Below are 14488 nucleotides of genomic sequence, written 5' to 3' on the forward strand. Positions count from 1 at the left end.
ATACTTTATGTACATTTTATAAAATGTACTTTTACTCAAGTATTTCTATGGCAGGACGTTTACTTGTAACAGAATTTGTACAGCTGTTAGTGTGACATGAATATGAAAATTAATTAACATAATTTCCTTTGTCAAAAAGTCTGAAATGGCGACATGGTGTCTGTTTGATAAATAAAAACAATTATTTAAAGTTTCTCTCATGAATCCTGGTTTTCTGATAGAAAACTACACATATATATTTTTTTCAAATTAATGAATTTTGTTTGTTATTAATTGACTTTGTATATGTATGTTATCTTAAATACATAAATAAAAAGAAGAAGAAGAGAATTGGAACTGGTCCCATTCCGTTTGTCTTCCACACTAACTAACAGGATCTATTTAACGTCTCCCTCGGGGGTCAAAGTTGAAGCGGATTAATCCTGGACCGGAAGTGCTCCGTGTGCGCGCAACCCACGCGCACGCATACCGTCACAGGTGAGATGATTGACAGCTGCTGTGAGTACAAAAATGAGAACGTGTTCAGTCAGTAAGTGGAGATTTAAATGAACGTTAAGAAGCTGCTGATGCTTTTATTCTGGTGATTTGTGAGCTGCAGTTATGACAAAGGTGCTTTTTTATTGTCTTATTTTGGAGGGTTTTTACGGCTTCCTTTCATTGGTCGTTTGATTTCCGCTCCCGCTGATCACAATAAGATGCAGGAGGTTTTATTTTGGTGCCTTGAGGTCTGAGATCAGCAGGTGTCAGCGTTCCACCGCTGAACTCTTCTTCTCTGTTTGAGGGTTCTCACCTCTTAAAGGCACAGTACGCTGCTGCTCCGCTTTATTAACTCATTTCATAACTAATCATGACATTATGTTTATTATGTTTTTGCTGTTTTTAATGTTCAAGTTTCAAAGGTTTTTATTGGTCACATCCACTGTGTGCAGTGAACTGCTGCTAAATATGACGTAACACCAGGGTGATGATGTCATTAGGCACGGGCATCATTAGTGTTTGATGGATACTAGTACTCTCATCAATACTCTGATCAGTTCTTTTGGGTTATTTTGTGAATAAAAAAAGACAATAATTAAGAAAATGATCAACATTTCTTTATTATTCTTGTATGTAAACAAATAATCTTTCTTGAGTTCTAAAATCTTTAAACTACATTCTCATCTAATCAATGATGTCACTGATGATCCTGTTCTGATCAAACTCAGTGACATCACGACCGTGTGACATCACGACCGTGTGTGACATCACGACCGTTACCTGACGGCTGCTCCACAGACAGACTGGCGTTCTGCTCGTTGGTCACATGTTGTGATGAACTCGTGAGGGTTTTATTGAGTTTGAGACGAGTTCTCAGCATGTGGAGCCGTTTTGTCAACGTTGAAACGTGCAGGAGGACCTACAGAGGTCAAAGGTCACCACCTCTGTGTTGTTGAGGTTCTGGTTCTGCTACTTCTGCTGTATGAAGTCCTGCAGACCTGATGGTCCACCAGTCTCTGTGAGACTCGACGGTCCTGAGTAGACCAGGACCGTGTCAGACTGGTTCATGATCATGTGGGAACATTTACATTCAGTTTGTCAACTTGTTTTTACCAGAAACAGGAAGTGAACACATTGAGGGATTATAATTCTTTAGAGTTTTAATGTTTTTCACATCCAGCAGCTACAGATGCTTCATCTCACGTCTCTGTCCAGCGTTCTCTCTTTAGCTGCTCAGTGCTGCTCTCTGGTCCTCAGCTGCTCCCTGAGTCTGATGCTGAGCAGTGAGCAGTGGAGTCACTGCTTCTTCTGGACGCTGTGAGAGTGAATCACAGACTGAAGATAAGAAGAAACGAGGACTACGTCTAAACGAGGACTACGTCTAAACGAGGACTACGTCTAAACGAGGACTACGTCCTCTTCTATCTTCAGTCTGAGACTAAATCGAGTCATAAAACAAAACGTCATTGAAGAACATCATGAACAGAAAACACATTTAAAGATTTCCTGATTAAACATGAAACAAGACGTAAAAGAACCGCATGAAGAAATGTTTAACAGTCAAACAGCAGCTTTCTGAACCTGAGTGTGAAGTTTAAAGTCTGAGCTGATGAACTTGTGTTTACGTCAGAATCAGAGTCGGTCATGTGGAGCGATGTCATCGATGAGACTAAAGTGTTCTGAGCGTTGTTGGACATCACGTCTCTCTGACCTCCTCCTCCTCCTCCTCCTCCTCCTCCTCCCGTCTCCTCTTTCATTACGCTGCGACTAATAAAGCAGAAATGGTTTTTAAAGAAAAAAGCGTCTGCTCAGCGTTTATTGATGCTGCAGCTCAACGCTGCCAAACAGACATCGAGCCGTTTAGATCCATCAGCTCATCTAACGATGCTTCACTTATCATGTGAGCGGTTAAAGCATTGATGTCAATGGAAGCTTGTTCTTACTGTAACATGAGAGCTTCTCAAATAACAGGTTCCATCTCTTATTCTCAAACCTAATTATTGTCTTTTAGTTCAAATTGACTTTTTTATTTTACAAACAAACCAAAACAAAAACAAATACTTTTGAATCTTTCTTCATCAGAGCTTCATGTCAAACATGAATACTTTCCTCTACTTCTACTCGTAGATGTTCAGACTCCACACAGAGCAGATGTTCATGATCCAGAGCTGCGTTGATGAGCTCACGTCTGCTGTTTAACGTGCTGAAGCCATCGCTCAGCTTCTAGCTGCTCTGTCAACGTATTTTCAACAGTTCGTATGATTTCTTACACGTTTTCCTGCTAAAGTCCAGCAACACGTGTTTGTTTCTGCTCCTGACATGAAAACAGTCTGAACATATACGACACAGGAAACTACTGAAGAGATTCAAATATCTACGACAGCGACGTTAATACACAAATAACTCAACGCTGACGTCTGGTTTAACACGGAGAACAAACAAAGATCTCCGTTGGTCTGATTCCTCCTCCCTGAGTGGGCTTTAGTTGTCTTAATACTTCCTGCTTCATGGTTGCATCACATATGGAATCCAGTGCATTGATGTTAGAGATGAACAGCGAGACAGTCTGAGTTCAGGTCAGAACTAAAGATCATTTGTTCCTGTAATTAAAGGCGATGCAACATAATCCAGACGTTCTCCTGTAACATCAGAAACAAGGTTCTGCTGGTGAGCGTCTCTGACCCTCTGATGATTCTGTCACAACCTGTGAGCTAGAAGAGGAACCAACGCATGAAACTCCATCTTTTATCTTTGTTAACGTAAACTTCTACATGATGATGAAGATGATGATGAAGATGATGATGATGATGATGATGAAGATGATGATGAAGAGCAGTTTTGTGGTATAAAGACTTTGATGAACTCTAACAGTTCAGATGTTTGTGTGTAATCCAGTCTGCTGCTCTCAGTGAGGACCGGTTCAACTGGTTATTAATTATAACTGTGTGTGTGTGTGTGTGTGTGTGTGTGTGTGTGTGTGTGTGTGTGTGTGTGTGTGTGTGTGTGTGTGTGTGTGTGTGTGTTTCTCCGCGGTGTCAAAGGTCGTCTCCGTTGGTCGACTTACATTCCACACACGCTTAGAACACGCGACGGCGTTATTTGATCCTCTGGAGAGAAAAGAAAAAGCTCAAACGCTCACATTTCATGTTCCTGTTCTCTGACTGATGTTTTCAGCTCTTTGTGATCAACTTGTTCTCTTCACATCAACAATACAAGCAGCCACATACTGAGATGAGATACAATATGGACATTCTTTATTAGGAATAACCTCTGAGATGTATTATCTTGTTTTAAACGATAAACATAATATGACAAAAACAAAACAAATGAAATAATAAGCCACAAAATCAGAAGGTGGTGCTGATGAATCATTCCTTCATGAGAAGCATTCATGTCAGTGAGTCATGAGACTTTATAGAGATGTTATTATGTAGCTGATCCTATAATAAGAAGACTTGATAAGGATTAAATATTTACAGGTAAATTATTCCAATCGTGTGTGTGTGTGTGTGTGTGTGTGTGTGTGTGTGTGTGTGTGTGTGTGTGTGTGTGTGTGTGTGTGTGTGTGTGTGTGTGTGTGTGTGTGTGTGTGTGTAGACTCATTGGGTTAATTGTTGAGCAGGAGACTGCAGCAGTTAGTATGTTGGTAAAAAGTTACTCATCATCACACAGAATACCATAAAGAATCATTAACCATTAAACTGAGCACACACACACACACACACACACACACACACACATACACACACACACACACACACACACACACATACACACACACACACACACACACACACACACAGATACAGTGTGTTTTCTTTGAGCTTCAAATTCTCTAAATCACCATAGAAACGGTGCATGATGCTTTCTAACAGCAGTCAGTGTGTATTGAGGCTAAGTCCCGCCCCCTCCACTCGTTTCCTGTCGTGGTTCCTCTGAGACTAGATGTTGTAGATGTTGGAAGGTTTCTTCAGGGACAGTTGTTGATATTCTGAATATATTCTGTTGTTGAAAATGGTCACAAAACCATGTGTGACTCATGACTGTGTGTTGTTGTGTTCACCTTTCTGAATCGGGTTCTATTGGATGCTAAAAGAATCGTCTTTGGATTGTTATGGATCGTAAAAGACAGTTAGAGTTGGTGTGAACCAGGAGACGACGTCTGGTCCTTTCAGTGAAGTCACAGCTGCATTCTCTCTAGTGTCCACCAGGGGGCGACTCCTCTGGTTGTATAGAAGTCTATGAGAAAATGACTCTACTTCTCTCTTGATTTATTACCTCAGTAAACATTGTAAACATGAGTTTATGGTCTCAATCTCTAGTTTCAAGTCTTCTTCAATACAGCATGATGTTCATTTAGTAAATGATGGTCCATTTAGAGTCACACAGACCATAAAGCAGGGGATGCTTTAGGGGCGGGGCCACACAGTGATTGACAGGTCTCTACCAGAGACGTATACGGCGTCTCTACGTCGCTCCTCCTCAGTCCAGATATGCTCACGTGTTGTTAAGAAAAAGACAAGATGGCGACGGTGAAGTAGCACTAATATGATGAATGCTGGACTGTGATGACAGAACACCGTCCACAGATCAGAGACGGATCACTCAGGCCTTCACTTCCTCATTGTCCTCTAAATGCACATTAACTGGCTCATGTTCTCCCTCACTGATCACTCCATCCAGAGGTCAGAGGTCAGCAGCATCCACACACACACACACACACTTATACATGACGTATTACCTAAAACCAATCAGAGTGAGGACACAGAGGACACGGGTCAACCTGTAGCTGTGTGTGAATGTACGGATTTCTGTCTGCATTCCTGACTGTAAATGGTCCTCATCAATCAGCTGATTACTGTTAGAGACCAATGAATAAAGCCCACACACACACACACACACACACACACACACACACACACACACACACACACACACACACACACACACACACAGCTCATAGGGGCTGTGATAGTAAATATATGTGTTTCTCCATATTTAACAGGATTCATTTTACAGCAGTGGAAGTTCATTTATTCAGTACAATGTTGAGGTACTTGTACTTTACTTGAGTATTTCAATTTTCTGGCACTTTCTACTTCTCCTCCACTATGTCTCAGAGGTACATATAGTACTTTATGTTGCACTACATCTCAGAGGTACATATAGTACTTTATGTTGTACTACATCTCAGAGGTACATATTGTACTTTATGTACTTTATGTTTTCAATTTGTACACAAAGGGAATTCCTAAATGCAGCTCATGGTTTGGCTGTGAGGTTTATCTTCATGTTAACATCTAGCTGAGTGGACATTAATGCTGTTTGATGTTATTTTATATGTCTGCTCCTCCTCTGTACTCAAAGAGCTGCATTTGATCAATTTAAGACAAAAAAAGTGGAAATGTCTTTCAACATCGAGCATTATTATGTTTATTATGTGCAATATAACTTTGTTCTACTTTCTAATATTGACGTTCTCTCTCTCAATATCTTGCTCAATATTACTTTTTCTATTTGACTTTATGAGGCTCTGGTGTTCGTTTACTCTCCTATTAAATAGTTTTATTGTTGTTTTATTCTATTTATTTATCTCACTCTTATTGTGTGTTGCACTGCTCTCAGTATTATTCTATTGATCATATATGTTTATATTTTATTCTTCTTCTGTGGTAATCTTTCTCATCTTAAATATCAGTCATCATTGAATTAAATTGGATTTTAAAAAATCCATAAACTGTCTTTTTAACGCAAACAAATAAACAGAAAGTGTGTTTTGGAGATCCGCTAGTTTACAAACAACACGGAGGACGAGGTTCACAAACTCTATTAGAAGTGAAGCTGCTGTATGGAGATGTTGAGCTCAGAGTCTGGTTCTTGTTCAGTGACGTGAGAATCAGACACGATGAAGAACTCCAGGAAGTAGAAGTATTTCTCTGACTGCAGGTGAAACCTGAGCTCCGGCTTCCTGCAGGAAGCTGTGGAGGAAAAGCTGAAACACGGGAACTGTTTCTGGGAGAGAAGCCGCCTCATTACCGACGTGTTTCTTTGAGGTGAGCCAAGCTGTCGGGTTCTGCGAGAACGTGGCGGCGAGACCGTTCCCCCCAATCAGCCAAGGGTTTCAAACCGGATCGGGTTTCAAACCGGCCGGCCTCTTTAATGACCCCTCTCCCTGGCCGACACTCAGAGCCTGAGATCCGGTGCGGCCCTCCTTTCACATTCCTGCCAGACTCCGGGACCTCCCTGCCCCTGAAAGAGCCTCCAATCTGTCGGACATCTGCAGCCGGTCTTACCTTGTCATTAGAGATAGACCACTCGGTCGGCCCGCCGCGGACACGGATCGCTCGCGACTTTCTCTCGGCCCCCGGCCCGGCCCTCGGGGGACCCGGGGCCGGGCCGGGACCCTGTGTTGGGAAGCCCCAGGGAGAGGAAACCCCTCCATCTTTACCTGTTAGGGGTGGAGGAGGAGGCAGGTGGGGTGGGGGGCGTCTCCAGGGAGCTGCTGGCCTCCTTTTGTTTCTGAGAAGAGAGGGAGCTGAGGATGAGGAGGAGGAGGAGGAGGAGGAGGAGGAGGAGGAGGAGGAGGAGGAGGAGGAGGAGGAGGAGGAGGATGGTCAGACTGGTTTAACTGGTAACTGAGCTAAAGACGGAGGAGGCCGTCCTGAAAGAGACACTTCTGACATGAACATAATGTCGCTGAAATCAAGATCATGAAACACAGTTCTTCAAAGGTTTTAATGTTGCAGCATGTTGGTTCAGGTCCCAACATGGGGACCACAGACCCCACAAGGAGGTTTAGACAACAACACTACTTATTTAGGTTGAGACAACTAAACTATTTAGGTTGAGACAACATAACTACTTGTTCACTTTAGACAGCAAAACTACTTAATTAGCTTTAGACAACAACATGACTTGGTTAGATTTCACACTTGGAACAGTGGTTTTCTGGGTCAAAGATCGGGTTTAATTGGACCCATCCACAACACAAAGGTGTGCTTCTACGGTCTTTATACTTCCTGGTTCATGATTAAGTGGATAACATACAACATCATTTTTGTGGGAGATCTACTTCATTACTTTTCGTATGTATAGCTATAAATGCTGTAATGTTTGATAAATAGACTAAAAACACACAGACAACCAAATACACAAATGAAATGTCAATGATGAAGCTGTCGAGGTTAGTAAGTCATCCGTTATCCCCAAATGATTATTGAATGCAGCGAAGTTATCTTGTATCTGTGTGTTACAGCCTTCACTGCTGTCCTCATCACGACGCCACAGCTACGGTTATTATTTGTTTTGTGTCAAAATGAAGCTCAACACCTATAAACACACTAGCTGCAGAGTGCAGACACATGAATACGCAGAGACTGCGTCTGCTCTCTGCTCTGCCTGCAGCCTGTGAGCAGCTCCAGCTGCTCGTTCAGTGCAGAACGTACGAGCTTTCACGTCTCCAACAACACCAGAACAAGACTTCTCTCATTTATTCTCTTTATTAATATTAATTTAAAATGAATCAATGCTGCTGCATGAATCCCAAAGTGTGTTTTTCTAAAACAAATGGAGACGACTCAAACAGTCTGTATATCATTTCTTTTCTTCTTTTAGTTCACAGTCAGTTACAGTTTTCTCATATCGTACATATAAAATATAAAAGCATGAAAACACACAAACGGCCTGTTGGAGGGATTTAAAGTTTGATGCGATCAGCTGTGGGACTGTTCAAATTCATCAAAAACATTTTGTAACGACACTTTCACATGTCGGCACCTTCAGATGTTTGAACATCCCACAATTTCACCAATAATAATAACATGTCATACATACATACAGGCACACATTCACACATTCACACTGAGTAGAAACATGTGATATTATGTATGAAATGTACTTTTCATCTAAAGAATCCACATTTAGGCACTTGAGGTTTTTCTATAATTTCACACGATGACTTGAAATATATAGACCTTCAGACGCACACATCAGGTTCAGCTTTGAGTTTTTCAGACGTACTTGATGTGCTTCTTCTGAAACTAAACAAAACGACCTGAGATTCATCTTCAGTGAAAGCCCTTCTTCTCACAGCAGGTCATGTAACAGTCACAAAATGCAATCTATTGTTTTCATGGACAGGGACCCAAATTGTTCGTTAGTTAGGTTGAAGCAACTAAACCAACAGTTAGGTTGAAGCAACTAAACCAACAGTTAGGTTGAAGCAACTAAACCAACAGTTAGGTTGAAGCAACTAAACCAACAGTTAGGTTGAAGCAACTAAACCAACAGTTAGGTTGAAGCAACTAAACCAACAGTTAGGTTGAAGCAACTAAACCAACAGTTAGGTTGAAGCAACTAAACCATGACGATAAACACACAACGTGGTGTTGGACGTCGGTCTTCTGGTTAAAGTCCTGTTTGTTCGACCCGTCCCATCTCGCTCACCAATAATCGTCTTTTTAAATATTATAAAGTACGTCACTTGCTCTGGCTGTTGTTTAGTCACATGGACGTGTCCACCAATAAGGATCCTAATTGGACGACGCTGCTGATGCAGAAAACATGCTGTTTAGTTCTTTTGTTGACGTTTCTGAAATGCTTCACAGGAGACGATTTGTGAATTCCTACATTTGAAAACCACATAATATGTCCGAATGTGAGTTTATCTCCTGTGAACTGGTGTTCCACATTTGATAAATGGATGTGATTATTGGTTCAGTAGATGTTGGTTCATGGACTAGAAGAGCTGGTTAGATTAATCCTTCTATAGAGCTGATCCTGACAGAAGTTAATCTCCAGTAACGTCTGCTTCTCTTTGTTCTAAATCAGCTGGTGGTGTGAAAACAGAGTTATCAACGACGGCAGCGACGTCTTTCACAAATTCAGCAACATTCACATTACGCGTCCTTCTGGACATTTAACCCACCAGCCAATCAGTGGCAGCTTCACAGTTTGTACCACTGACTTTAAGGCAACACATCATCTGTCGTTACTGTTTAGTGCTAATTATTAATATTCATACGATCAGTGCAGTCGTCTTTTTTTCTGAGGCAGTTATTACTTTGTGGCACTTTCTGGTTTTTTTATGGTATTTAACATAATAATATAACAATGGACCCAAAAGGCCACACGAGTCATTGGTGATATTTTTAGTGGCAGTTTCACAGTCAAACTAAATATAAACCGAAGCACATCGAATGTTACACTCGCTGTAAGGTGGCTACATACATAAAGTGTTCCACAGTTCGGCACCTAAATCCTAAAATAGATGAGTTAGTCTCATTTTACCACCTTTCAGCAATTGATTATTTAACATTTTTTAAGTGATGAGGTTGAACTAAACACAGCTGAATGAGATCCTTGTTGAAGTCAGAATCATGAAATAAGTCTTTCCATCAGATCGTATTATATCGAGGTCTTTGAGGGAAGTTCGAGAACCGTTAAAAGAAACATCTGGACGAAGTGTTGCCTTCGTTTTGCTACTTTCATGGTTTTGTGTAAACCCAGAACAAAAGTCTTAAGAATCCAGCAACAAGTTCAACGTGGACTCACAGTCCTGAAGGTTTGGCCTCTTGTTCAGTTCACAAAATCTGAATCTTTCCTGAGCTGCCTATGGTCTTTGTGTGGGAACCCAAGTGAAGTTGCATCTTCCCTCGGTGTCCTTTCTGACGAACGCTTGCCCCTGGGGGAAGCTGTGGGTCTTGACGCTGCTGGACGGACTGAGGGACATACTGAACGCCAAATCTGTCCGGCTGCGAGGCGTTTGAGGCGTTTGAGGCGTTTGAGGCGTTGCAGGAGGCTGAGATCCCGCTGACGGAGTCGTTGGGCTCCCGCCGCCGCCGCCGCCGCCGCCGCCGCCGCCGCCGCCGCCGCCGCCGCTGCCGCCGCTGCCGCGTGTCCAAAGCTGGTTCACGACTGGACTCGAAGACGAGATGGGGGAGAAAGGTGGACTGAACTGGATTGTGTCCTGTGACGGTGTCCGGATTCCTCTCAGTGAAGACCAGTAAGCCGGAGGTTTTGTTGGGTTTCCCTCCAGAGTTGTGATGAAGCAGATCTCGGCTCCGCCTGCAGACTGGTTGAAAGGTCGTTCTTCCGTTGGCGGTTTAGATCTGAAGCCGGTTGATGTGCTGTCGCTCCTGATCCCAGCTTCAGGATCTTCATGCTGTCCGGTCGGTCCGGTGGCAGTGAAGCGTTGACCCGGAGAAGTTGCGCAAATCTGAGGTGACTCTGCAGCATTTCCACAGTTTGCTTCGTTGCGCCTGTAATCGGTTTGCTGTGTCGGCGTCTGGCAGCATCTGTGTACAGAAGACGGCGTAGAAGAGACTGAAGGGCTGAAAGAGGAGTCGAGAGCGTATTCAGAGAACGGGGACTCGGCAGCATTGTAAACTAAACTGCTGAGGTTGTTGTATCCGGACAAGGACGAGGACTCGTTGGACGTGTCGATGGTGTCCCGGTCCTTCAGTCCCAGCGTTCGTAGGACCCAGAGGTCCAGGTTTGGCTCTGAGGAGGAGGAGGACGTCTCGGAGGACTCGGAGCAGAACTCGGTGGTGAGGTTTCTGCAGACTCTCTTTCTGACCTGCTGGGAGGTTTGGAGCTGATGACTGAGGTTCTGGAGAGATCCATCGTCAACGTAGGTCCGGTTCCTCTTCAGACTCCTCCCATCGGTGGTTAGTTTCTACGACGAACGAAGACAGAACAAAGTGGATCATTTACAGCTTTCTGGTTCCGTCATTATGTTCATCAGACAAACTGAATGTTTCTATATTTGTCTCTTCTTATTGGCAAATTCCCTGTGGACTCGATTTATTTCAATTAACTTTGACAAAAGGCTTGCAGAGGCTTGAATCTTGAGATTGGTGATGCGTACATCTACGTTTTAAAATGTCTGTTATTGTCACGTGGCAATGCAGCTACAAGCACATTTCCATTTGGTAAATGTTTGAAACTTCACTGACTGAACACATTAAGTTCAGTTGACTTGTTCAATGTTTCTTCAGACAACGGTTCACTTGATATCTTGAGAAAAGTAACTCCTCATTTTTCATGCGTTTTCCTACAAAAGTCCAGCAACACGTGAACATTTCTGCTTGTTACCTGAATACAGTCTTTTTTTACAGTTAGGTTCATGATTAAGTGCTTACGGACTATTTTGAGCTATGAATGCTGGATGAGACCAGCCGGCTTGGGATCCAGTTTTTGAGCCACACTAGTCCGGATATCTCAACTTGTCCTTTTCTACTAAAGTACATCAGAGTTCATGGAGACAGTGAACCAACCTTTGCCGTTCTCTCCAGGTTCCTCACAAAGGACGAGCTGAGGAACTCTCTGAGTTTGTTGTTCTCGTCCTGCAGTCGGACCAGCTGCTCGTCTCTCTGCAGCAGAGTGTCCTGAAGCTGGAAGAAGGTTCAACATGGTTTCATGAGACAACAGGACCCACGTTAGTGGACCATAAGATGACCGGATTACTGCTTCTGATCTGGAAATATGTTAAAAACGGCGGCTTTGTATAATTAACAGTGGATTTCTTTAGTAATTGTTAAACAAGTAGATTCATCAAGGTGTCCTCATTCAACTGTTTGCATGATTTCTAAAGAAAATATATTTGATTTAGTTTTTTACTACAAATGTCCAGCAACACAGGCCATCAGTGCGTCTGACGTACGGGACCTTATGTGATAAATAGTGGTTTCACACGGGACCTGAACAGACGTTTCCTGGGTGAAAGTCCTGTGTTTGATGATACACAAGTTAGAGTTCATTGATTGTAGTTTAATCTACAAACGGTGTTGAACAGCCTGAAACATTAAGAACTCAAACATAAGAGGACATAAACGTTGGTACCTGTTTGTTTCTCTGGAGGTGAGGAGAGACCTGATCAGTCCACATGAGACCAGCAGGAGGAGGACTGGTGAAGACACACGGAGACTCTGAGAGACAGACAGGATATTGTTACTATTCAAATATAATGAGGTTTTATTTGTGAGATTTATATGTTTGCACAGTAAAAAAGCTGAAACAGAAATAAATAAAAGAAGCAAGTTAAGATTTAAAAAACAGAATCTCTCCTCAGTGAACAAGAGCACAACATTTAAAGCAAGAATAACTTTCTGTCTCATGCTTAAGAACGCTTTACTTTAAACACTTCTGAGGTGAGATCAACAAACAAACACCGTGAATCTAAAGAAGTGTTTGAGTTGTGAAATACTCATTCAGCATGTTTCTATGATTAAATGTACCTAAAGTATAGAAATGTACTCAACACACCCAAGTTATCGTGTTACATTATTTATATATTAAATAATGAATTGTTAATTGTATATACAGTATATATTTTATATATATTATATATATTATACTACCGTATTATTATTAAAGATGCATGTAAGCAGCATTTAATGTTGCTACTTGAAGATATCTTTAGAACTGGAGTAGATCTTCTGCCTGCTGCTTCTTCTGTGTTCACCACGAGACTGTAGCTGTTATAAACTACTTTGTGCTTCACATCTCGTTGGTCCAGTCAGAGTATTTTAGGAGCACCACCTAGTGGAACCCAGAGGAACCTCAGGGTTCCACCACCTAGTGGAACCCAGAGGAACCTCAGGGTTCCAGCTCAGACGTTCAGGAGGAGAAACGACCTCTTGATGAATTGAACCCTCTGAGCGAAGAGACGTGGAGGAAATGAGAAGATGAATCTTAATATAAACCACTCTGGATAGTTTCCTTTGAGGCAGACGTGGAACCTGCCGAAGCGTTTGGTTCCCCAGAGTTCTCAGAGGAAACTCTTCTGTTTGATAAATGAGTCTCACGCTGCTGAATGTGGCATTTAGATCAAAGTAGAGAAGTTCCCTCAGTCAGCAGAGAGAAGCTGCGTTCAGGCGCATCGGTCCAGACCACGTTTTATTGAGCTCCACATGTTCAATGATTCACATAATAATAATAATAATAATAATAATAATAATAATAATAATAATGAATAATTATTCATCATTAAATGATTCTCACATTATTTGTTGTTGAAGGAGCAGTTTAACATTTTGGAAAATACTCTTCAGATACATGTGACGCTCGTATGAAGATACAGCCAAGAGACCGTTAGCTTAGCTTAGCATAAAGACTGGAAACATGTGGAAACAGCAGCTCATGGATTAACACAATATATCGTGTTTGTTTTAATTTGTATAAGTATAAAAATGAGTATACTAGAATACTTCTACTCTTCATGGAAACTAGTACGGACGAAGAATTATCCATTATATAACCTCAGGTAACCTCAGTGCTCCGATGCTTAGCTCAAACCTTTCAGGGGGAAATACAAACGTTTTAGTTGTTTTAGGAAACAAAACTATGGTTAAGTTTAGGAAAAACATCAAGTTTGGACTTAAAATAAGCACCAAAACTCAGTAAAACGTAGATAACGGGACAGAAGAAAACAAGTGTGTAACTGACGTTACTTTAAAATAACTTCAATAACACTTTGGGACATGAACACCGAACAAGTCCTGTTTGTTTGATGTTCCCTCTAGTTTATACAACGTCACGACCTCTGAGCGTTACATATTCACACAGATGTTGACACTGTAGTCAGTACAGACTACGTAAGATGACACGCAAAAAGGAAGAATCCTCACTGCACAATTGTTGTCATTCAAAAACCTTTAGGTAAGACAACATCTCCTCAAAGAAGTTTGTATATCTTACGAAAAGTGACTCCTCATTGTACAAGTGTACTTAGTTAGTTAGGTTGAGACAACAAAGCTACTTAGTTAGGTTGAGACAACAACACTACTTAGTTAGGTTGAGACAACAACACTACTCAGTTAGGTTGAGACAACAACACTACTTAGTTAGGTTGAGACAACAACACTACTCAGTTAGGTTGAGACAACAACACTACTTAGTTAGGTTGAGACAACAACACTACTTAGTTAGGTTGAGACAACAACACTACTTAGTTAGGTTGAGACAACAACACTACTCAGTTAGGTTGAGACAACAACACTACTCAGTTAGG

General features: G+C 41.8%; 1 protein-coding gene across 1 annotated transcript in view; it reads right to left on the bottom strand.

Moving 5' to 3' along the window:
• Positions 1–10087: 10087 nt before the first annotated feature.
• gmnc (geminin coiled-coil domain containing) overlaps positions 10088–14488 on the bottom strand; it is a gene marked incomplete at both ends in the record, with an annotated part of 5324 nt that continues 923 nt past the window's right edge. The window contains 4 exons of the mRNA XM_079166959.1: positions 10088–10276; positions 10391–11152; positions 11754–11870; positions 12319–12404. Of these exons, the coding sequence (XP_079023085.1) occupies positions 10088–10276; positions 10391–11152; positions 11754–11870; positions 12319–12404 (1154 nt within the window). The remainder of the gene's footprint in view (positions 10277–10390; positions 11153–11753; positions 11871–12318; positions 12405–14488) is intronic.

Source organism: Pholis gunnellus (assembly GCF_910591455.1).
Source record: "Pholis gunnellus genome assembly, chromosome: 9".
NCBI classification, from domain to species: Eukaryota; Metazoa; Chordata; class Actinopteri; order Perciformes; family Pholidae; genus Pholis; species Pholis gunnellus.